The sequence below is a fragment of the Macrotis lagotis genome, chromosome 1 (genome assembly GCF_037893015.1).
Source record: "Macrotis lagotis isolate mMagLag1 chromosome 1, bilby.v1.9.chrom.fasta, whole genome shotgun sequence".
NCBI classification, from domain to species: Eukaryota; Metazoa; Chordata; class Mammalia; order Peramelemorphia; family Peramelidae; genus Macrotis; species Macrotis lagotis.
Window position 1 is genome coordinate 735430675 of NC_133658.1, and position 23873 is coordinate 735454547.

Below are 23873 nucleotides of genomic sequence, written 5' to 3' on the forward strand. Positions count from 1 at the left end.
TATTTCTAGATGTTCTGATAACCCTTCCAATTCAAATTCTGTGATTTATAATCACTTTATTTGTCAAATTTATTTTCCAAGTAAATAAAAAATGAAGAGACCTGATCTAGTTTTATATGTGTATTTGTGTCTGTAGGGATATAGGTAAATAAACATAAATGTGTGTGTGTGTGTGTGTATGAAATAAATTCTAATGGACCCCAACGATAGATGTGGTAAATGTAGTAGAACAATTTAGATCATTTCTTTTCCTCCTAGAGTTTTTGGCTGAGCAGTCAGCATGGTTTTCATTAGTCAAGGCTTGTTTTGCTTGTTGAGTACCAAAGTTTAATTATTGTTTTTAAAGGCTATTTCTCTTTCTCCAATCTCTTGGCATACCTATACACCTATACGGCCAGTTTGTTTTATTTATTAATGGTGCTATAAATATATTTAAGGTGAATTATTTTGTATGGGAACAATCAGAAGAGACTTTTAAAAATTTATATTTATGAATAAATATGCCAGATTATTTCAGATTTGATTTTTGGTATCTATGCAAGAGCTAGAAATTTTGTCAATGGCTGATTAGATCTCCAAAAGAGCATTGTTTAAGTTGCTTTTCAAAGCCATCTTTGTTGAGTGAGTTTTGATTTATCCCTAATGAGGTAATCTGCCAAGAAACAAAGAGAAATACAGAAAGACAATAATTCATTGAACAGACTCTCTTTCTCCTTTAACATACTGATCATGCCATACAATTTTCAAATTAAACTGTGATGTCTATATAGAATTTAATAGGAGAAATAATGATGGCAGTGATGTAAGAGTTTCTCTAAGGTCCCTTCCAGGTATTATCATAATTTTTTGATCCCTGTGAAATGTTGATTCATATTCATTATGAAATGTTCTCTCTTCAAAATGTGAACTTTCAATTACAGATACACATTCTAAAAGCACTGCTCAACAAGTTATCCTTTAGCTATTTTTTGCTTTCTGCTAGTGGAACACAAGGTCACATTTCATTAATTAGACAAATAAGAGAGAACATAAAGCTAAGACCTAGAAAGACTAAGGAGATGGGGTAGCTAGGTGGCACAGTGGATAGAGCATCAGCCCTGGAATCAGGGGTACCTGAGTTCAAATGTGGCCTCAGACACTTAATTACTTAGCTGTGTAGCCTTGGGCAAGCCACTTAACCCCACTGCCTTGCCGCCCCCCCCCAAAAAAAGAGTAAGGAAATGCTAATACTTGCTGGTAATTCAGAGCATAATTAATTTTGGCAATGCTAAAGGTTTTATTAATTTTAAATTATAGTTTTTTCCTTAGTTTATTTTTTAAATTGGCAACCAGTTGCAAATAATATTGGGAAACAAAGCCTAACAAAAGGAGGCAATAAAAGTCTTATGTACTTTGACTATGATAAAAATTATTCTTTTTGTTTTCCTTTGGAAAATGGGTCTCTTGATTTTTTGGGGTTCCTTATGATTATTCTTTGAACCCTTTGTAAATTTGAAGAACTAAAGTAACACCACATTTATCTAGAATCAACAGATCTTCCACAAAAAGTGAATTTTTTTTGTTGAAACTTATTTTTTAAAAGTTAAAGTTTTTTAAAACTTGAGTTTTTTTAGAAATAGAAATTTAAAAAAATCTATTGAACACTTGATTGTTTTCTTGTTTTATTTTATTTTATTATTTTTTGTTTGTTTTTTAGATTTTTGCAAGGCAAACTGGGTTAAGTGGCTTGCCCAAGGCCACACAGCTAGGTAATCATTAAGTGTCTGAGACTGGATTGAACCCAGGTACTCCTGACTCCAAGGCCGGTGCTTTAACCACTTGTGCCACCTAGGCACCCCACTTGATTGTTTTCTTAAAGAATATGTTTTGCTGTGGTATATGTATGTCATGGAACACTATTGTTCTATTAGAAACCAGGAGGGATGGGAATTCAGGGAAGCCTGGAGGGATTTGCATGAACTGATGCTGAGTGAGATGAGCAGAACCAGAACACTGCACACCCTAACAGCAACATGGGAGTGACGATCAACCTTGAAGGACTCGCTCATTCCGTCAGTGCAACAATCAGGGACAATTTTGGACTGTCTGCAATGGAGAATACCATCTGTATCCAGAGAAAGAACCATGGAGTTTGAACAAAGTTCAAGGACTATTCCCTTTAATTTAGGGGAAAAAAACCTGATATTTTATTGTTTGATCTTGTTATCTCTTATACTTTATGTTTCTTCTTTAAGGATATGATTTCTCTCTCATCACACTCAGTTTAGATCAATGTACAACATGGAAACAATGTAAGAGCCCACAAATTGCTTTCTGTGGGGGGTGGGGGTGGGGGAGGGAAGTAAGATTGGGGGAAAAATGTAAAACTCAAAATAAATAAATCTTTAATAAAAAAGAATATGTTTTGTATAATTGGGGGATAGGAACTGATTTATCTTTCTTTAATTTTTTTAAATTTTTGTTTATTTAAGGCAATGAGGTTAAGTGGCTTGCCCAATGTCACATAGCTAGGCAATTATTGTATATCTGAGGTTGGATTTGAACTCAGGTCCTCCTGACTCCAGGGCTGGTGCTCTATCCATTATGCCACCTAGCTGCCCTGTAATTTATCTTTAATTATTATGCTAGGCTAGTATTGTATAATACTGGCTTAAGGGGCCATTGACCTACTGTTTGTATGTTAACATAGACCCACACAATAACACTACCTCTTGAATTACTGTTTTTATAATTCTGACTCCTCTCTCATTTAGGATTCCCTACAACTTTAGTTGTGTTTTCTTCTTAGTCACTTGTTGATTTGCCCTCCAACTTTGTAATTTTTTACCTTATTTCTTATACTATACACACACACACACACACACACATATAGATATATATACAAAGTATACTATATATACTATATATCAAAATAGAAAACAGAAAATGATAAGATTTTAACAGCATAGAAAAACTAGTCTCTAAAATCATCACTAGTAACATATTTTTTAATGAGAGCATTCATTATATGCTTTATTATTTTGAAACATTTTGAGATAGTTTTTTCAAGATCTAGTTCTAAGTTGTTTATTTTGATATTTGATTTTCATGCCTGTCCTGACTGAAAAATATACCTGACAAAGATACATAGATGAAAGTAGAAACCGTTTATCTTTAGGTATGCTTACTGAATCCTGATACTCATTTTTCAATCCTATCTACTTTTTAATGATTTTGTTGAAATTTTACTAATAAATTTTCATTACCTAATGTTGATCAGTTATTCTTGCCCTGAAACTTCATTTGGTAATTTTTGGATTTTTTTTTTTTTTTTTTTTAGATTTTTCAAGGCAATGGGGTTAAGTGGCTTACCCAAGACCACACAGCTAGGTAATTAAGTGTCTGAGGTTGGATTTGAACCCAGGTACTCCTGACTCCAGGGCTGGTGCTATCCACTGTGCCACCTAGCCGCCCCCATTTGGTAATTTTTAAAAACAAGTCAGAAGTTCTGTTTCCAAGTTTTTCAGGTATAAATTTTGAGTTTTTTTTTTTTAGGTGATAAAGAATTTTCAGTCACAATGCTAATTAAGATATCTCAAAGAACAATAAATAGAATGATGTTCATCATAACTGTACTGATCTGGATATATTTCAAGTAAACTTAATAATATGGAATTTTTTTTGAATTTGTGTCAGATCTGATTAGATTGTCATTGTTTTTATATTGTAATATGACTAATGAAGAGCTTGGATTAGGAGCAGAAGTGTCAGTTCTGACATTTTCTTTTTTTGTTCTTCTATTATTACTCTCTTGAGTCTAAAGTTTCTTTGTAAGAGTCTAAGCTGTTTATCCAATTGGTGAGATTTAGTTTTTTTAAACTTAGATAACATATATGAATTCACCCAACTGAGCACTGTAAAATTACAGTACATCTCAGTATACTGAAAGTAAACAATGAGTGGGGTGCTAATGTCAACTCTTCTGCTCTGTGAAATTTAGCGCTTGGCTCATGTCCAGCTTAATATATATAGACCAAGAGTATTATATATTGAGTAGTGGGTGTTCTATACTAAGGTCTAGAAATATTTCTTGGGGTTTACAGGCCTTATGGCTCTCCTTGATTCAACTAAGGAGGGTCTCAGGCTAAATCCATTTGGCTATTGTTTGGACCATGGTTGGTTCAGAATGAATTCTGAACAGCATTTTTTCTGTTTTGGGCAGAAATTCTTATTTCTTCCCTTCTCAGGTAGATTTAAAAAAAAATTACTCAAGAGAGGGTAGTTAGATGATGCAGTGGATAGACCACAGGCCCTAGAGTCTGGCATCAGACACTTAATACTTGCCCAGCTGTGTGACCCTTGGGCAAGTCACTTAACCCCATTGCCTTGGAAAAATTAAAAAATTAAGAAATCATGCAAAAGAGATACCTTTTTTTTCTCCTCTCTCCCACCTTAATCACTAAGATATTTTGAGGGTCTTACCCTTCCAACATTTTTTTTCTTTTTTTTTTGGAAGTGGTCATTCTTGGCCTCTTGACTCATCTCTTATCTAACTTTAATGACTGAATGGACATTGTCTCAATCAAACTATGACCTAGGGAAGATTTAATTTTAAAAAGCCAAGGTCTCCCACTGCATCCAGGGCCATCTCCAGGTGACCTGATTCAGATCTTACCATATCATCCTCCAGATGGCTTCAGAGGAGGAGAAAGTGAGACTTGATTTTGCACAGAACCTTTGCACTTAAATCCAACCCACTTTGCATAACCTGGCATCATTTTCCTGATGTCATGGTCTTTTTCAAGAAGGAAGGGCAAATGACAATTAGTAAAGTCTAATTTATTTTTTAGATACAAGAGAAAAAGAAACACTTCTAGTAATTTCTTTCTACACTGTGGTGAATAATTTTGCTTAGCCATCAGGGTACACATATTCCACTTTGGAGATAAATGTATAGTCAAAGAAAGTATTATAAAAAAAGCATTGATTCAGAACTCTTTTCCCAGTACATTGAATTATTGATGAGAGGCTTCTCTTCTATTAAATAACATGAATTTGCTAAATTTTTGCTGTGGTATTGGTTTTTTTTGGTTTTTTTCAAGGCAAATGGGGTTAAGTGGCTTGCCCAAGGCCACACAGCTAGGTAATTATTAAGTGTCTGAGGTCTGATTTTTAAACTCAGGTACTCCTAACTCCAGGGCTAGTGCTCTATCCACTGCGCCAACTAACCACCCCTTGCTGAGGTATTGTTGACATTTTAATATATTTCTCAGTGCCTAACATTTCCTAGTGCTAATTTAAATACAAAAAGAGAAAATTGAAGAGAGCACTGGACCTGTAGTGAAAAGATCTGAGTTCTAGTTCTGGTTCTTCTTTTTAATAGCTTTATGAATTTGGAGCAAGTTAACCTCTCCTAAACCTCAGTTTCTTAATCTGTGAGATGAAAATAATACCATTTACTCCACCTTCCTTTCAGGGTTGCCCTTATAAGGATCAAATGAGAAAAATATGTTGAAAGTATTCTGGGCTCTGTAAAATACTGTACAAATAATTTTTTTTTTGTTTTAGATTTTTGCAAGGCAATGGGGTTATGTGGCTTGCCCAAGGCCACACAGCTAGGTAATTATTAAGTGTCTGAGACCGGATTTGAACCCAGGTACTCCTGACTCCAGGGCCGGTGCTTTATCCACTACGCCACCTAGCCGCCCCTACCACCTATTTTTTTGAAGCTTTTTGATTTGTCTTTAAGTTCCAAAGCTTCTCTTTCTTCTTCTGCTATCTTTGAAGTTGTCAACTTAATCAGGTCCTCTTTCAGATTTCTTTGAGAATAATTTATATAGTCAAATTTGCATAATACAAATTTATGTAAAGCAAGATGGAAAGGCTGTCAAACTATTTTATGGTTAGGGCAGATTTCTGACAATATCTAAGACTTATATTTGATACAAGCATTTAAATATTTTTCCTGAACTCTGATACCCCCAATAAAATACTAGTTTTGTCTCACTGATTCTTTGTGGCCGTACCCCACTGACCCATGTCTACAATATATCTTTAAAAACCTTTTTAATAATTCTAATGGGGGCGGCTAGGTGGCGTAGTGGATAAAGCACCGGCCCTGGAGTCAGGAGTACCTGGGTTCAAATCCGGTCTCAGACACTTAATAATTACCTAGCTGTGTGGCCTTGGGCAAGCCACTTAACTCCATTTGCCTTGCAAAAAAAAAAAAAACCTAAAAAAAATAATTCTAATGATTAACTCTTGATCAGGCCTTTCAGCAAAGTAAAGGAGGTAAGTTAGGATGAAAAGATGAGTCTTTCTTTTAACAATAAAGAATTTTGAAAAATTGATTTTGAAGCAAAGGGAGAAAATTATAAATTCAGATGTGACAAAAAGATTACTATAAACAATGTCAGAAAAGCATATTCTATCCTTAGTCGGGAACAGACATCCGAATAAACTTTGTGACATTTAGCTATCTAATTAGAGTCAATTAAACAGTTAAGATGAATCTAAATGCGATTTTATTATTTTTAATACAATAAAATATCTGTGAAAAGAATAGTTTTTTAAAAATTCTGGGTGCTTTGAAGAGCTCTTAAAGCTAACAGGTTTTACATGTTTATTTACATGTTTTAAAATCCTTGTTTTCTCAAAAAAAAATTGTACTCTATAAAATGTAAAAAAGACCTTTCAGACAACTAAGAGGTAACAGTGACAGCTTAAAATTCTGAGGTTCTTTTTCCTTTCCCAGACAAACTAGGAAACCTACGAAAGATCTTATCTTAAAAAAGACAAGATCCTTCCCTGCCCCAGGAGTTATTTACCAGTTATTTTTGATCTTTGTGCATATCAGTGACTATAGAGTAGAAACTGAGGCTGATGACTTTGCATAGCCCTGCCTCATTTAAATCCTATTCTCCTGTAAGTTGAGACATTACCCTCTTGCTGTTATTGGTTCTCTTTGAGAATCCTAGGGAGGGTGAGAGCATTGATTGAATCTTACTCTCAACAGTTTTGGCTCAGAGAGAATAACTTTCTTCCCCACTTGGGCTTAGAAATTTATTTTACTCCTCAGGGAAGTAGGAGGCTGGGAAAAAAATGAAAAGGAAGTACTGATAGAAGGGAGGGCAGACATAGGAGGAAAAAAGGGGGAGACTGATAGAAGGGAGCTGGTGGTCAAAAGCAAAAAACCTGGTAAAGGATGGAGTGAAAGGAGAGAATAAAGTATAAATGGAGGAAATTAGGTTCGATGGAATTATAGAATTAGTAATCATAATTATGAATGTGAATGGGATGAACTCTCCCATAAAATAGAAATGAACAGCAGAGTGGATTAAAAACCAGAATTCTACAATATGATGATTATAAGAAACACATTTGAGGCAGAAAAATACACACAGTAAAGGTAGAACACTGAAGCAGAATATACACTGAAGTAAAAAAAAAAAGCTGGGGTAGTAATCCTGTTCTCAGACAAAGCAAAAATAGATCTAATTAAAAGTGATAAAGAAGGAAACTACATCTTGTTAAAAGGCACCCTAGTTTTGATTACATTAAATTAAAGTTTTTGCTTTAATAAGACAAAGGTCTTATTTCTAAAATATACAGAGAGCAGAGGCAATTTTTTTTAAAAAAAACAAGCCATTCCCTGATTGACAAATGGTCAAGTGATATGCAAAGGCAATTTACAGATGAGGAAATCAAAGTGATCCATAGTCATGAAAAATTTCTCTAAATCACTACTTATTAGAGAAATGCAAATTAAAGCATCTGAGGTACCAACTCAAACCTCTCAGACTGGCCAATATGACCAGAAAGGACAGTGATCAATGTTGGAAGGGATGTGGGAAATCTGGGACACTAATGTATTGTTGGTGGAGCTGTGAACTCATCTGACCTTTCTGGAGAGCAATCTAGAATTATGCCCAAAGGGCAGTAAAGATGTACATTCCCTTTGATCCAGCAGTACCATATTACTACAGGTATATACCCTGAAGAGATTATGAAAAAAGAATAAAAACATCAATTGTACAAAAATATTCATAGCAACCCTGTTTGTTGTGGCAAAGAATTGGAAATTGAATAAATGTCCATCAACTGGGGAATGGCTGAACAAATTGTGGTTTATGTATATTATGGAACACTGTTGTTCTATTAGAAACCAAGAGAGATGGGGATTCAGAGAAGCCTGGAGGGATTTGCATGAACTGATGCTGAGTGAGATAACCAGAACCAGAAGAACATTGTAGACCCTAACAGCAACATGGGGGTGATGATCAACCTTAATAGACTTGCTCATTCCATCAGTGTAACAATCGGGCATAATTTTGGGGTATTTGTGATGGTGAATACCATCTATATCCAGAGAAAGAATTGTGTGTTTTTTTTTGGTTTTGTTTTGTTTTTTAGGTTTTTGCAAGGCAAATGGGGTTAAGGGGCTTGCTCAAGGCTACACAGCTAGGTAACTATTAAGTGTCTGAGACTGGATTTGAACCCAGGTACTCCTGACTCCAGGGCCAGTGCTTTATCCACTACACTACCTAGCCACCCCAGAATTGTGTAATTTGAACAAAGACCAAAGACTATTACCTTTAATTTAAAAAAAAAAAGTTATCTTATTATGTAATTTTGCTATCTCTTATACTTTATTTTTTTCCCCTTAAGGATATGATTTCTCTCTCATCACATTCAACTTTGATCAATGTATACCATGGAAACAATGTAAAGACTAACAGACTATTTTCTGTGGGGGGCAGGGGGGAGGGAAGTGAGATTAGGGGAAACATTGTAAAATTCATGATAATATAAAATTTTTAAAAAAAGGCACTCTAGACAATGAAGTAATATCAATACTAAATATATATGCATCAAGTGATAAAGCTTTCCAAATTCTTAGAGAAGTGAGTTGCGCGAAGAAATAGTAAAAATTATACTAGTAGGGGTCTTCAACCTCCCTCTATCAGAATTAGATAAAACTAACCACAAAATAAGAAAGTGAACAGAATCTTAGAAAAGTTGAATATGAAGAGAGAAAACTGGAGAAAACTGAATGAAAATAAGGACTGCTAGGTGTGGTAGTGGATAAAGCACCGGCCTTGGAGTCAGGAGTACCTGGGTTCAAATCTGCTTTCAGACACTTAATAGTTACTTAGTTGTGTGGCCTGGGGCAAGCCACTTAACTCCGTTTGTCTTGCAAAAAACCCTAAAAAAAAACTGAATGAAAATAGAAAGGAATACACCTTTTTCTCAGTGGTGCATGGCACCTAGACACAAATTGATAATGTATTATTAGGGTATTAATACCTTACAGTCAAATGCAGAAAAGCATAAATGTTAAATTATTTTCTCAGATCATGATGCAATAAAAATTGCATATAATAAGTAAGGGCCATGAACTAAAAATTAATTGGAAGCTAAATAACCTACTCCTAAAGAATGAATCAAACAACAAATCTTAGAAGCAATAATTTCATCCAAGAGAAGGACAATAATGAGACAACCAAAATTTATGGATTTACCACCAAAGCAGTCCTTAGGGGAAATTTTCCATCTGTAAATGCATACATGAATAAAATAGACATAGAGAACATCAATGAATTGGGCATTTAACTAGAAAAAAACAAAATCCCCAATTTAATATCAAATTAGAAATCCTAGAACTCAAAGGAGAGATTAATAAAATTGAAAGTAAGAAAACTATTGAATTTAGTAAATAAAATTAAGTTGGTTTTATGAATAAATCAACAAAAATAGATAAATCTTTGAGTACTTTGATTATTTGAAATGTTCTTAATTTATCTTCATTTTATAAATTGCTTGTGATAGTTTTAGATAGATAGTTTATTACTTTAAGGAAAACTCCATACATAGTGTTTTTTATAGAATGGGTATTTATTTTGTTAAAGGCTCTTTCAGCATCAGTTGAGATAATTATATGATTTCTGTTTGTTTTGTTACTGATATGGTCAATTACTTTGTTTTACTAGTATTGAACCATCTCTGCCTACCTGGTATAAATCCTACATGATCATGGTGTATTATTCTAGTAATAGTTTATTGTAATCTCTTTGCTAAAATTTTTATAAATTTTTACATCAGTGTTCATTAGGGAAATTGGTCTATAATTTTCTTTTTTTTATTTTGACTTTTCCTGGTTTAGGTATCACCACCATATTGGTGTCATAAAAGGAATTTGGCAGAACAAGTTCTCCTATTTTTAAAAATGGTTTATGTAGAATAAGAATTAATTGTTTCTTAAATATTTGATAGAATTCACTTGTAAATTCATCTGAGTCTGGAGATAATTTCTTTTTTTTTTTAGGGTTTTTTTTTTTTTGCAAGGCAAATGGGGGGTTAAGTGGCTTGCCCAAGGCCACGCAGCTAGGTAATTATTAAGTGTCTGAGACTGGATTTGAACCCAGGTACTCCCACCTCCACTGTGCCACCTAGCTGCCCCAGGAGATTATTTCTTAGGCAGTTTATTGGTTATTTCTTCAATTTCTTTTCCTAAAATGGGGTTATTTAATATAGTTTCTTCTGTTAATTTGAGAAGTTTATATTTCTGTAAATATTTATCCATTTCACCTTGATTGTCAGAGTTATTAGCCTATAGTTTGGCAAAATAGCTCAAAATTATTACTTTAATTTCTTCCTCATTGGTAGTCAGTTCACTTTTTCATGTTTTGATACTGGTAATTTGTTTTTCTTCTTTCTTTTTGGTTAATTTGATTTTAAAAAAGAATAGTAAGGGAGGAAAAAGAAACTAAAGGAATTAGAATAGGTAATGAAGAAATAAAATTATCACTCTTTGCAGATGAATATGATGGTGTATTTAAAGAATCTACTAAAATTACTTGAAACAATGAACAATTTTAACAAAATTGCAGGATATAAAATAAATTCATATAAATCATGATATAGAAAGAAATCTTATTATCAAATGTAGCTAGCATAAAATATTTGGGAGTCTGTCTGCCAAGAAAAGCCCAGGTACTATGCGAATATAATTACAAAATACTTTTCACACAAATAAAGTCAATTGCTCATGGGTAGGCAAGCTAATATACTAAAAATGGCAATTTTACCTAAATTAATGTACTTATTCAGTACCATACCAATCAAACTATGCATAAAATATTTTATAGATCTAGGAAAAAAAATAACAAGGCCGGATTTGAACTCAGGTATTCCTGACTCCAGGGCTGGTGCTCTATCCATTGAGCCACCTAGCCACCCTAAAACTATGTGTGTGTGTGTGTGTGTGTGTGTGTGTGTGTGTGTGTGTGTGTGTATATTTTTAAAAAAAAATTTTTTTGGCAGTGGGGGTTAAGTGGCTTGCCTAAGGCCACACAGCTAGGTAATTATTAAGTGTCTGAGGCTGGATTTGAACTCAAGTACTCCTGACTCCAGGGCCGGTGCTCTATCCACTGCACCACCTAACCACCCCCTAAAACTGTATTTTAAAGTGGCAGTTATCAAAATTATTTAGTATTGACTAAGAAATAAAGTGATAGCTCAGTGGACTAGGTTCAGTTCCCAAGACACAGTAGTAGTAAATCACTATACAAATCTGCTGCTTGATAAACTCAGTCTCCAGCTTTTGGGAAAAATAGAAAATAGTAAGGTAGAAACTAGACAGAGACCAATATCTTACATTTTATCTAAGGATAAGGTTAAAATGGGTTGAGAATTTATATATAAAGGATACCAAAAGCCAATTAGTAGGGCAAGGATGCTTACCAGATCTATGGAGAGAAGGATAATTTATGACCAAGAAAGATAATGAAATGTAAAAGGAATAATTTCGATTACATTAAATTGAAACATTTTTGCACATATAAAACCAATACAGTCAAGATTAGAAGGAAAGCAGAAAGCTGGTAAACCATTACAGCCAGTGTTTCTGCTAAAAGTCTCATTTCTAAAATTGAGTCAAATTTATAAAAATATAAGTGATTCCCCAATTGATAAATGGTCAAAGGATATGAACAGGTAGTTTTCAGAGGAAGAAATTACAGCTATTTATAGTAATATTTTTAGGCTTGAAGTCACTTTTAATTAGATAAATCAAAAAAGAAACCAACTCTGAGTACCCGTCATGCTTATCAGATTGGCTAATATGATAAAAATGGGAAATGATAAATATTGGAGGGGATGTAGGAAAGCTCAGACACAAATGCCCTGTTGGTGGAGTTGTGAAGTGATCCAACATTTCTAGAGAGCAATTTGGAACTATGCCTAAAGGGCACTAATAGGCCTGTAACCCAAAGGGAACATAAAAAAGACGCACATGTACAAAAATATTCATAACAGCTCTTTTTTTGATGATAAAGAATTGGAAATTGATGTGAAGCCTATCAATTGGGGAACGGTTGAACAAGTTGTGATATATGAATATAATGTAATATTATTGCTTAATAAAGAATGACGACCTGGCTGATTTCAGAAAATCTTGAAAGGACCCACATGAACTGATGCTGAGGGAAATGAGCAGAACTAGGAGAGCATTGTACACAAGCAACAGCAATGTGATAATCAACTATGATGATGGACTTAGCTCTTCTCAGCAATGCAATGATCACAGACAATTCTAAAACCTTCAGTGAAAAGTGTCATCTACATCCAGATAAAGAACTATAGAATCTGAATGCAAATCCAAGCATACTATTTTCATTTTTTTAAAATTTGTTTTTGCTTTTTCCTTCCCATAGTTTTTCCTTTTTTATTCTGATTCTTCTTTCATAGTGTGACTAATATGGAAATTAAAAGCAACTAGGTGGTGGATTGACCTTGGAATCAGGAGGACCTGTATTCAAATTGGCCTCAGACACTTGGCTCTTACTAGCATGGGCAGGCCACTTAACCCTGATTGTCTTGCATCAAGGGCCATCTCCATATCTGGCCACTGGACCCAGATGGCCCTGGAGGAGAAAGTGAGGCTGGTGACTTAGGACAGCACTTCCTCACTCAAATCCAGTTCACGTGTTTATCATTGGCATCTCCTTGTAATGATGTAGTTTTCTTTGAAAATGAAGAACAAGCATTGTTATTATTATAGTTGTTATTATTAATATGCATATATATGTAGCATGATAGTCACTTGTTTGACTTATATCTGATTACTTGATATCCTGGGGTGGGGAGAGGGAAGGTTGAGAGGGAGAAAATATTACAAAAATGAATGTTGAAAATTATCTTTATATATAATTAGAAAAAATGTGAGAATGCAGACAACAACAGTGACTGCTAAGTGGCACAGTGAATACTGGCTAGGAAAGCCTGAATTCAAATGCAGTCTTAGACACTTTATATGACCCTGGACAAGTCATTTAACTTCTGTCTGCCTCAGTTTCCTGAACTGTAAAATGGGAATAATAATAGCATCTACTTTTCAGGATTTTATCAGATGATATTTGTTTTTGGTTTGTTTGCTTTTGGCATAATTCAGTATAAACTTTAATTTTTTCCTCTTTATTATTTTTATTTTTCCAGTCTCATGCAAAAGTAGTTCAACATTTCCAAGTTTATGAGTTCCACATTTTTCTACCATCTCCCCCCCCATGGCAGTGAACATTCTGGTAAAGGTTATATGTATGCAATCATGTTCAATGTATTTTCCTATTAGTCATGTTGTGAAATGGGAATTAGAATCAAGGGGGGGAAAAAAACTTAAGAAAGAAGTTTCAAAAGGTGAACACAGTATGCTTTGCTCTGCATTCAGACTCCATAGTTTTTACTCTGGATGTGAATAGCATTGTCCATCACAAATCTTTTAGGATTGTCCTGGATCCTTGAATCAGATGATATTTGTAAAGCACTTCCTTAATATAGTACCTGGCATGTAGTAGAAACTTTTCCCCTCTCTCTCTTACCCTAGTAAAACTAATTTTTATACAAAGTAGTCATAACATTTGTGATTTAAATTTCAATACCATATGTCTATATTTATATACCCAGTTAATAAATATGTCTGCTATATTTTTCTTCAAGAATTTCATTTCAAAACCTCTGAATAGACCATTAATAGTAAACTCATCTTTACTACTTGGGAGTAGTTCAGTGTAGCGGAGAAAACGTTGGACTGAGTCAATTTCTCCAGTTCAAATTTTAGTTCTATCATTTTCTAGGTATGTGACCTTGGGCAAATCACATTACTCGTAGACCTCAGTTTCCTCATCTGCAAAATTAAGAGAATGAGCAAGATGAATTTTTAACTTCCAGCTTTAATAATCATCTGATAATGAGTCAAAAATAACTTTTTAAAGTTACTGCTAAAGGTATTAATAAATTAGAGATACTATTTATTTTTCTTTCAAGGATAACTTCATAGTAAAATTCAAGAAACAGCTCTTGTGTCAGCTTTTGACAGTTTAAATGAACTTTAAGAAAAGGTTGCTGTTCATTGAAAATGCCATAGAAAATCTTTTGACTACATCATTATCATTTGACCTAATCTGTTTTTTTTAAGGTATTATTTTTTTTAACTGTTAGCTTTTTTCATAGTTTTATTACATCACTTTCATTTATCTGCTCAATTTTTCTTCTTACTCTCATACTTGAATTTCAAAATCCTTTTTGACCCCTTTCACGGTCCAAGACCAATTAATATTTTTCTGGAGGTTTTGGATGTTGGAGCTTTGATTTTTATTATCTTCTGAGTGTGTTTTGATTTTCCAAGTCACATAGTAACTTTCTGGTTAGAATTTTTTTCTATTTGCTCATTTTTCTAATCTAATTCTTGATTTCTAACTTCGTTATTAAGTTGGGGTTCCTGCTTCCAAGGTGGAACTTTAGGGTTTTGTGCATCTGTTTTTAGTGATACTTCTAGAAACCTGTATAAGTTTTCAGTTCTTCCATGGTGGTATTGATCAAAGGACTGCTGGTGAGCTATCACTAGTAATCTTTTCTGCCCTAGAACTATGGCAAGAGCTCCTGTTTCATTGCAACTAATCTCTTGTATGTTAGTGCTCTTCCTCACCCTGGGTACTGCCACCTAGGACTGAGATGCAGATCTGAACATGGGCAAAGCAACAGAGGCCTGTCTCAGTGCTATCAAGGAGACCACTGCTATTTCCTTTTGAATAGTTCATCCATTCCCTTTACTGTCTGTAGGCTGAGAGCTCTGGAAACAGTGTTGCTGCTGATTCAGTGGCTCCCAAGACCTGCTTCTGGTTTGTTGGGGTCCAGTCTATCCTCATGTGACCTCTACTGTACTGCTCTACTCTCACTCCCATGCTCAAAACCTTCATTTGCTCTTATTTGATTACAGAACGAATTCCAAACTACTTAGCCAGGCACTTAAGGACCTCAAGAATCTGGTTTTAAATTTTCCTTCCCAGCTTTATTTTAATCACTTTATATGTCAGCCAAACTGCACTAATTATTTCTGTCTTAACTTGTATTTTGCATCCTTACTTACCTTTACTCACCCTATTCTTCTCCACTTGTTGAAATCGTTCTCTTATTTTAGGGCCCAGATATGCTTCTTCCTCTTGGATAAAGCCTTCCTGATCAACTCAGCTGAAAGTTTTCTTGTAGCATTTTGTCCCTGTTTCTTCTTTGACACACATTTCAATTCATTGTGTCCCTAAGGTTTTTAGTGAAGTTTTAAGTATTAAAAGTTGAATTCTTTAAGACTTTTGAGATACTTTGTATTTTATTAAACTTTTGTGTATACATATCTTATTTTCCTTATGGATATGTGTACTCCTGTCATTTTTTATATTTTCTGAGCCTAGTGCTATGCCATGCTAATAATGAACTTTGGTTGAAATGAAAAAATGTTTGTTAAATTGAATAATGGAGAGCATTTGTACAGTTTTTGAAATTAAAATTATATGCTGTTTTCTTTCAGGTTGAACATGTAAAATTACTTGACCGGTTCAGCACAAGCAACAAGTCATTAACAGGAACACTTTACCTTACAGCAACACATCTATTATTTATAGATTCTCTTCAGAAAGAAACTTGGGTAAGGATTTTCTAGTTGTACTGCTAAGCTGCATAGTAACAATCATCATGCCCCAGCATTGATTATGTCCTTTGACTATGTCCTTAAAAATTTTAATGATTGACATTTTCTTTTAAAGATATCTTTTTATAATGAAAAGTATATTAACAGCAAATGGACTTCTTCTAGCTTATTTCCTGATAAATATGGGATTTCTTACAGCAGGAAATTTTATGACATGAATGTAGAAACAATCTTTTAAAAAACTGCTTTTCTCTGATTACTTATATATTTAGTACTTGAAGAGGTTTTAAGATCATCTAGTCTAGACCTTTTATTTTTACAGGTGAGTAAAGAGAGATCCTCAGAGGTGAAAAGAATCAATTCTGTTTATAAAACCATTTAGCGGTAATTTTTATATCTTAAAGACCTTAAACATTTGATCTCTTTTTTCATATTGCTGAAAAATTTTATAAATGAAATATTATAGCATGTGCACTTTAAGCATTACTTTGCTCATACAGTTCACTTTTAAATATTCAAGGTCTCCTTCATTCAGGGCCATCTCCACTCATTCTGTTCCATATCTGGCCACTGTTCTCAGATGTCTCTGGAGGAGAAAGTGGGGCTGGTAACTTAGCACAGCACCCCCTCACTAAGATCCAACTCGTGTGCTTGTTATGGCATTATGTCCCTGAATGTCATGGTCTTCTTCAAGAATGAATAACAAAAGCAACAATAAATATCATCTTATTAAAAAGTACCTTAATAAAATTTATCCAAAAGAAAAAAAGAAAAATGTCATTTTCAATTGAATAAACATTTATGGAGAACCTACCATATTTCAGGTACTGGAGTAAGCACTGGAGATACAATAAAGAAGCCAAAGAGAATCCCTACCCTAAAGGAATACGTAATCTAATGGATTGCTTTATAATGAATGATCATTGATTTTTTTTTTTTTTAGGTTTTTTGCAAAGCAAATGGGGTTAAGTGGCTTGCCCAAGGCCACACGGCTAGGTAATTATTAAGTGTCTGAGACCAGATTTGAACCCAAGTACTCCTGACTCCAAGGCCTGTGCTTTATCCACTACGCCACCTAGCCACCCCATGAATGATCATTGATAACTGAGGTTGTTTATTTTAAATGACAAACTCCTTTGGAACATTTTGCTAATTAGTCTATGTCTTGACTTATATCCATGTTCCATTTCTAATAGTATTTAAAAATTTTTTTTAATTGATATTTTATTTTTCCAAATACATGGTATTGAAAGTTTTTCAACATTTATCCATATACCTTTGCTTAAGTTATAAAATTTCCTTTCTACCCTACTTTCCCTCAGTGGCGAACAGTCAGGTTAATATTGTATATGAAAATTGGTGTTAAACATTTTTACAGATTAGTCATTTTTGGTATTAGAAATTAGGATTAAGGGAAAGAAATACATAAAAAAATTTTTAAAAAGTGCATATAGTGTTCATCAGATTCTGAAGAATTTTTTGTTTTGTTCTTTCTCTGGATTGTCCAAAGCATTGTCCAGAGCTGGTCTAATAGGGTTGTCCTAGCTCTCTGAACTGCAGAGAGCAGCAGCATCTCACAATGTTGTGATCCTGTAATTCATTCCATGCTTCTCTAGAGTCTGACCATTTATAATTTCATATAGAACAATAGTATTTCATAATATTAATATACCATAACTTGTTTAACCATTCCCCAATTGCATTTCTAATAGTATTTTTCCCCAATCATATACATGAAGATTATTTTTATCATTCACTTATACAAAATTTTGAGTTCCAGATTTTTCTCTCTTCTTCCCTTTCCTTCTTAAAATGGTAAACAATTTGATATAGGCATGTCTCTTAATTTCAGATTCTTCCTTTATAAAGTGAGGATAATACCTCCTACAGTTGTTATGGAGGAAGTGCTTTGTAAATCTGAACTCTTAAGTGTGAGTTGAAATTTCACTGTTGTTTTAAGGATTGTTCTTTATAAACTTTTAAAGTGTTAAATAAAACATCTATTGATCTTTACAAATTATTTCCATTTTATAAGATTGTAGGGAGAAGAGCATTTTGTAAACTGTAAGAGTACAGTTATATTCATCATGATGATTGACTTTTTTTCCAAAATATTTTATTTATTCATTTTTCCAACTACACACAAAGATGGTTTTCAACAATCATTTTTTGGTAAGGTTTTGAGTTTCACATTTTTCTCCTTCCCTCTTTTTCTTTCCCTGACAGAAAACAATATATTAATGTGTGTAACTATGTTAAATTATTTATCTATATTAATCATATTGTAAAAGAAGAATCAAATCAAAAGAGGAAAAACATCAGAGATAAAAAAAGATACATAAGACAGTTTTTAAAAATTGAAGATAATAAGCTTTGATCTACATTTAAACTCCATAGTTCCTTCTCTGAATATGAATATTTTCCATCACAAATCTTTACGAATTGTGTTTGATTATTGTACTGCTGAGATGAGCAAGTCCATCACAGTTGATTATTACCCACTGTTGCTGTTAATGTGTACAATGTTCTGCTGGTTCTGCTCACTTCCCTCAGGATTAGTTCATGCAAGTCTTTCCAAGCTATTCTGAAGTCCCTCATAATTTCTTATAGAAATTGTGTTCCATCCCATTCATATTCACAATTTGTTCAGCTGTTTCCCAATTGATGGGCATTCCCTCAATTTCTAATTTTTTTCTCCTACAAAAAGAGCTGCTATGAATATTTTTGTACATGTCAGTTTTTTACCCTTTTTTGTGGACTCTTTGGAATACAGTAGTGGCATTGCAGGATGAAAGGGTATGCACAATTTTTATTGCCTTTTAGACATAATTCCAAATTGCTCTCTAGTAAGGTTGGATCATTTCACTACTCCACCAAGAATGCAGTAGTGTCCCAGTTTTCCCACATCCTCTCTAATGTTGATCATTTTCCTTTATAGTAATATTGATCAATTTGATAGTGGTGAAGATGTATCTTGAATTGTTTTAATTTATATTTCTCTTAATGATTTAGAGAATTTTTTTTCATTTGACTATGGATTTGCTTTAATTTCTTCATCTGAGAATTGTCCTTTCATATCCTTTTACCATTTATCAATTGGGGAATGACCTATGACTGACATTTTTTAAGAGTTAGATGCTTCTGGTCTTTTTTTAGGGCTATGGGGTATATCTGGGCTTGTGATTTTATTGTTGTAGAACATTCTAGTTTTTTTTTTTTTTAGGGTTTTTTTTGCAAGGCAATGGGGTTAAGTGGCTTGCCAAAGGCCACACAGCTCATTAAGTGTCTGAGGTCGGATTTGAACTCAGGTACTCCTGACTCCAAGGCCAGTGCTCTATCCACTGCACCACCTAGCTGCCCCAAGCACTCTGAATCAGAATATATGTAACTTACAATTCTCTAGATATGTTTGAATTACTGAGAGTATAAGTAACCTGTTTATTACCATTTAGCTAGTTTCAGAAGCTCAGTTTAAACATGTTTTTTAAAACTCAAAAGTTAAAAACACCAGCCACATGTAATACTACCATTTAGTTCTAATCTTACTGTATACTAATATTTGTCTAGTTGACTAAACATTTTTCATTTAACTATTTTAATTTGAAAAAATCTCCTGGTAATGAATAAATTTCTAATGTGCTGCCTTTTTTTGAATTGATTCCTAAGTATAATAAATTTATCTCTTTTCTAAAGTGATCATTATTCCTATTTTTTAAACTTCACATTAGTCTCTACATAACATATATATAATGCTAATCTTAAGAGATGAGATGTTCATGACCAATACATTCTGCCCCAAATAGGTCATATTTAGAATATTATGTTGAGTTCTGAATATCACATCTTAAATCTGAATAGCATCTAATGGCAACTAGCATGTTGATGGGTCTTGAGAGCTTTTTGTGAGCATTGGTTGAAATAAATGGGGATACTTAGCCTGACATAGACAAGACCAAAGGAAGAAATGATCATTAGATTGAAGTAGAACAGCTTTGGGGGCAGCTAGGTGTCACCTTGAATAGAGCATTGGCCCTGGAGTCAGGAGGACCTGAGTTCAAATCTGCCCTCAGACTTAATAATTTTCTAGCTGTGTGACCTTGGGCACATCACTTAACGCCCCCCTTCCCAACTGCCTTGCAAAAACCTAACAAGAATTGTGAAGTAGAACAGCTCTCCTATGTCAAAGGTGTTCAACCTGTCATGCTTGGCTCTAGAGGACCAAAATAGGAGAAAAGGGGAGAGAATGATAAAGGAATAAATTTAGGTTTAATGACCTAAAATACTTAATAGTTAGAGCTATCAAAAAATAAAATAGTCTATCTTTGAGGTAGAGGATTTCCCCTAATTCAAGTAAAATTTCTGGGAGTGCTGTGTGGTTTTTCGGGGTGTAACTTTTTGATCTAACCATTGAGACATTGTGGTACAGTGTAAAGTGCTCAACTAGAAGTCAGAAGATTTGGATTCAAATCCTTACTCTGTTGTTAACTACCTGTATAACTTTGGGAAGTCACTTAATTTCTGTGGAACTCAGTTTCTTCATCTGTGAAATAAGGGAAATGGTCTCTGAGATCATTTTTTGTTTGTTACGATCACTACTATTTTGATCAGATTATATTGAGGTGATTATTTGTTGTCATTTTGTTGTAAATTTGTAGGCATTTTGTACAAAAAAGAAAAGAAAATTATAAAGAAAGGGAAACTCAATATTGTAACCTTGGAGTCATGGTTCTAATTCCAGCTTTTATTTGCTGTCTGACCTGGAACAAATCTGACTGTTTCACCTGGCTTATTGTGAGAACCAAATAAGATAATTTGTGGGGAAAGTATTTTACAAAATATAAAGTACTATGGAGATGAAAGGCATTATTGGAAAGTAGTATCTTTTTAATAGAAAGTAAAAATAGCAGTCATAAAATTACCTTTAAGGTGTGAAGTCTCATATATAGATCTGCATGAATAAACTCAGCATTCTTTAATTATTATTAAAACTGAGCTATGTGAATCAGAATATGTCTAAACAGATTTGGATCTTTTATCTTTTGTCTATAGAGCCTTTCTCTTGTGTGCTTATATTTATATTTGATAACAGTATTCATTCATATAACAAATATTTATTATAATGTGTGGTAGTCTCTAGAGGACATGCAAAGGTTAGATAAAACAAGATCCTTTTCCTCAGAGTTTACTGTATAGGAAGGGATAATGTATAAACACTGAAAACTGAAATATACAATATTACATGTCAAGTATATTAGAGAATTATGAAACAAAATCCTATGAGAGGACCAACCATCTTCTGATGATTACTGTCTTTTAATAGGCATTTGAGTAAATAAAATATTATGGATTTCTTTTGAATTTTGGTATATATTTTTGCCCTTTGATTTCAATATAATATTTTAGCAATATTAACTTATGCATTACTGTAAAGATAGATGAATTGAACCTCTTCACTGATCTATTTCATATTTGCTATAGATATTGCATCATCACATTGCTGCAGTAGAGAAACTTGCTTTGACCACTTCTGGATGTCCCCTTGTGATTCAGTGTAAGAACTTCAGGATAGTGCACTTCATTGTTCCAAGGGAAAGAGATTGCCACGATATTTATAACTCTTTATTACAACTCTCAAGACAAGGTATGACACTTACTTAGATTCAAGAGATCACTGAGTCACTTTTGGAATAGAGTATTTAATGTGATATTTATTATTAGTTTGACTTTATGAATAAAGTTAAGGTTCTTATAAATATTCTTAGAAAATCATTATAACCTAAGGGACAGTCAGTTAAATTCCAATGTGAATTAGAGTAAAGCCTAGAGAGATGATCTAAATAACTAAAATATAAAGAAATAATATTTTTTGCAGATTCAAGTTGAGTGCTTTGGGAGGATACCGGGAGTGAATAGATCAGTAACAAATTTTAAATGGTCTTCATATATGAAACAGTTCTCAGTGGACAGTTAGCATTGTGGACAGTTCCTTCTGGAAAAGGGAATAAACAGTCTGCCTTGGCTATCTGTGTGTTTGTGTGTGTGTGTGTGTGTGTGTGTGTAGGAGAGAGAGTGGTTGTTTGAAATAGACAAAAGGAGGGATCTTAATATATTTTTTTTTAAGATTTTTCAAGGCAGTGGGGTTAAGTGGCTTGCCCAAGGCCACACGGCTATGTAATTATTAAATGTCTGAGGCTGGATTTGAGCTCAGGTACTCTTGACTCCAAGGCCAGTGCTCTATCCACTGAGCCACCTAGCCACCCCTGATCTTAATATTTTTAACAGAGAAAGGTGACCCATAGGAAGCACAGGGAGTGCTCTTTAATCACTTTTTTAGCTTTGGTAATCTTAATGCCTCTCTCTCTTCTAATTGGATCTGGGAGTTGTATCATATTTATATCCCCCAGAACCAAGATTGAATACTTAGATCTTAGGTACTTAAAAAAAGGCCCAGACTGCTCAAATCTAGCTTTTTAGAATGAACTGGTAGTTTTATATTCCTGTGTTCTTCTCTGATTCTATTTCCTTCCTTTCCCTCTCCCCATGGCATTGCCTAGGTTATTATGTTAAATCTGTCTCTGGTAGCACTGTGTGGCTACTGACTGGATAGCTATGCTCTTTTGGGCTTCCTCCAGCTTTTGCTGTTTTTAGTTTGTGAACCTCTGAATCATTACGGTATCTTTCTCCTTGTTTACCACTTCCTTTAGGGGAGGTACCTTCTCAATCAATTGCTATTTTCAGTTTTTTTGAGGGGGAGTGGGATGTTACAGTACTACTGTTCCCGCTGCATGAACGCATTTTACCTCATTTGGGTGAGATGGTAGGTGGGCAGATAAGATAGGTAGCTTGTCAGTGTTCTTAGTTGCTTAAAATATTTTTTAATTAAAAAATGGTTTAATAGAGAAATTGAACGTATGGTATACTATATTATTCATCTTTCTAAAGTTTTCTTGTTAGCTAAATTTTATCCTGGGTTGTTAGGCGATATTTTAAAACAATTTATAAGTTGTTACATATATTTTTAGTCAATTACATAAACATAGTTGAATCAAAGAAACTTAAGAATAAGATTATGTTTAAATGGCAGTGGACTTCTCTATGGAGATTTTTTTAATTATGAAAACCCCTACAAAAAATCATCTTACTGATTTGAAAATGTAATTATTTTTCTGATGATTATTCTAACATTTATATATTTTTTAAAATAGCAAAACATGAAGACCTCTATGCATTTTCTTACAATCCTAAACAAAATGAGTCTGAACGAGAGCAGGGTTGGCAATGTATTAACTTGGCAGACGAATATAGAAGAATGGGAGTTCTCAATTCAAAATGGCACTTATTCGATGCAAATAGAAACTACCAGGTAAATCTGAGTAAATTTTTCCTGAGAGATTAGTCTTTGGGGAGGCAGTGGAAGAGCAGCTCTTAGGGAGGGAGAAGGGAAAGAATCAGAGAATAGTATGGTAAGATTTGTTTATATTTTAAGTATAGCCACCCACTCTGTAAAGTTGCTTCAACCAGTCACATTTTGTAATACATTATTTAATGTATTGTAACCAAAACTATTGTAATGTCAAGAAGCCTGCTTTAAAAGGTTGTTGGGCTGGTTATTCATTTATTTTTTTATTTTCATTTTTTTCAAGGCAGTGGGGTTAAGTGACTTGCCCAAGGTCTTACAACTAGGTAATTATTAAGTGTCTGAACTGGATTTGAACTCAGGTTCTCCTGACTCCAGGGCTGGTACCTCTATCCACTGCACCACCTAGTTGCCCCTGGTTACTCATTTATAACCTAATATTATCAATTTGGAACTGCCTCCTTCAACACTTTATCTAACATCTTTTATTTTTAAGATTAAAATATTTTTATTGATGGTACATTCCCAGGATGCCTTGCTGCCACTGTTTAATCAGTTGGT

At 33.8% G+C, this 23873-nt stretch overlaps 1 protein-coding gene across 5 annotated transcripts in view; it reads left to right on the forward strand.

Annotated features, from left to right (window-relative positions):
* MTMR6 (myotubularin related protein 6) overlaps nt 1–23873 on the forward strand; it is a 53841-nt gene that overhangs the window by 2756 nt on the left and 27212 nt on the right. For 4 of the 5 annotated variants that reach the window (XM_074216195.1, XM_074216193.1, XM_074216197.1 and 1 more), the window contains exons 2-4: nt 15836–15952; nt 21434–21596; nt 23161–23318. In XM_074216195.1, the coding sequence (XP_074072296.1) occupies nt 15836–15952; nt 21434–21596; nt 23161–23318 (438 nt within the window). Of the gene's footprint in view, nt 1–13154; nt 13560–15835; nt 15953–21433; nt 21597–23160; nt 23319–23873 lie in introns of those variants that run through there. The other variant, XM_074216194.1, reaches the window with a different exon arrangement.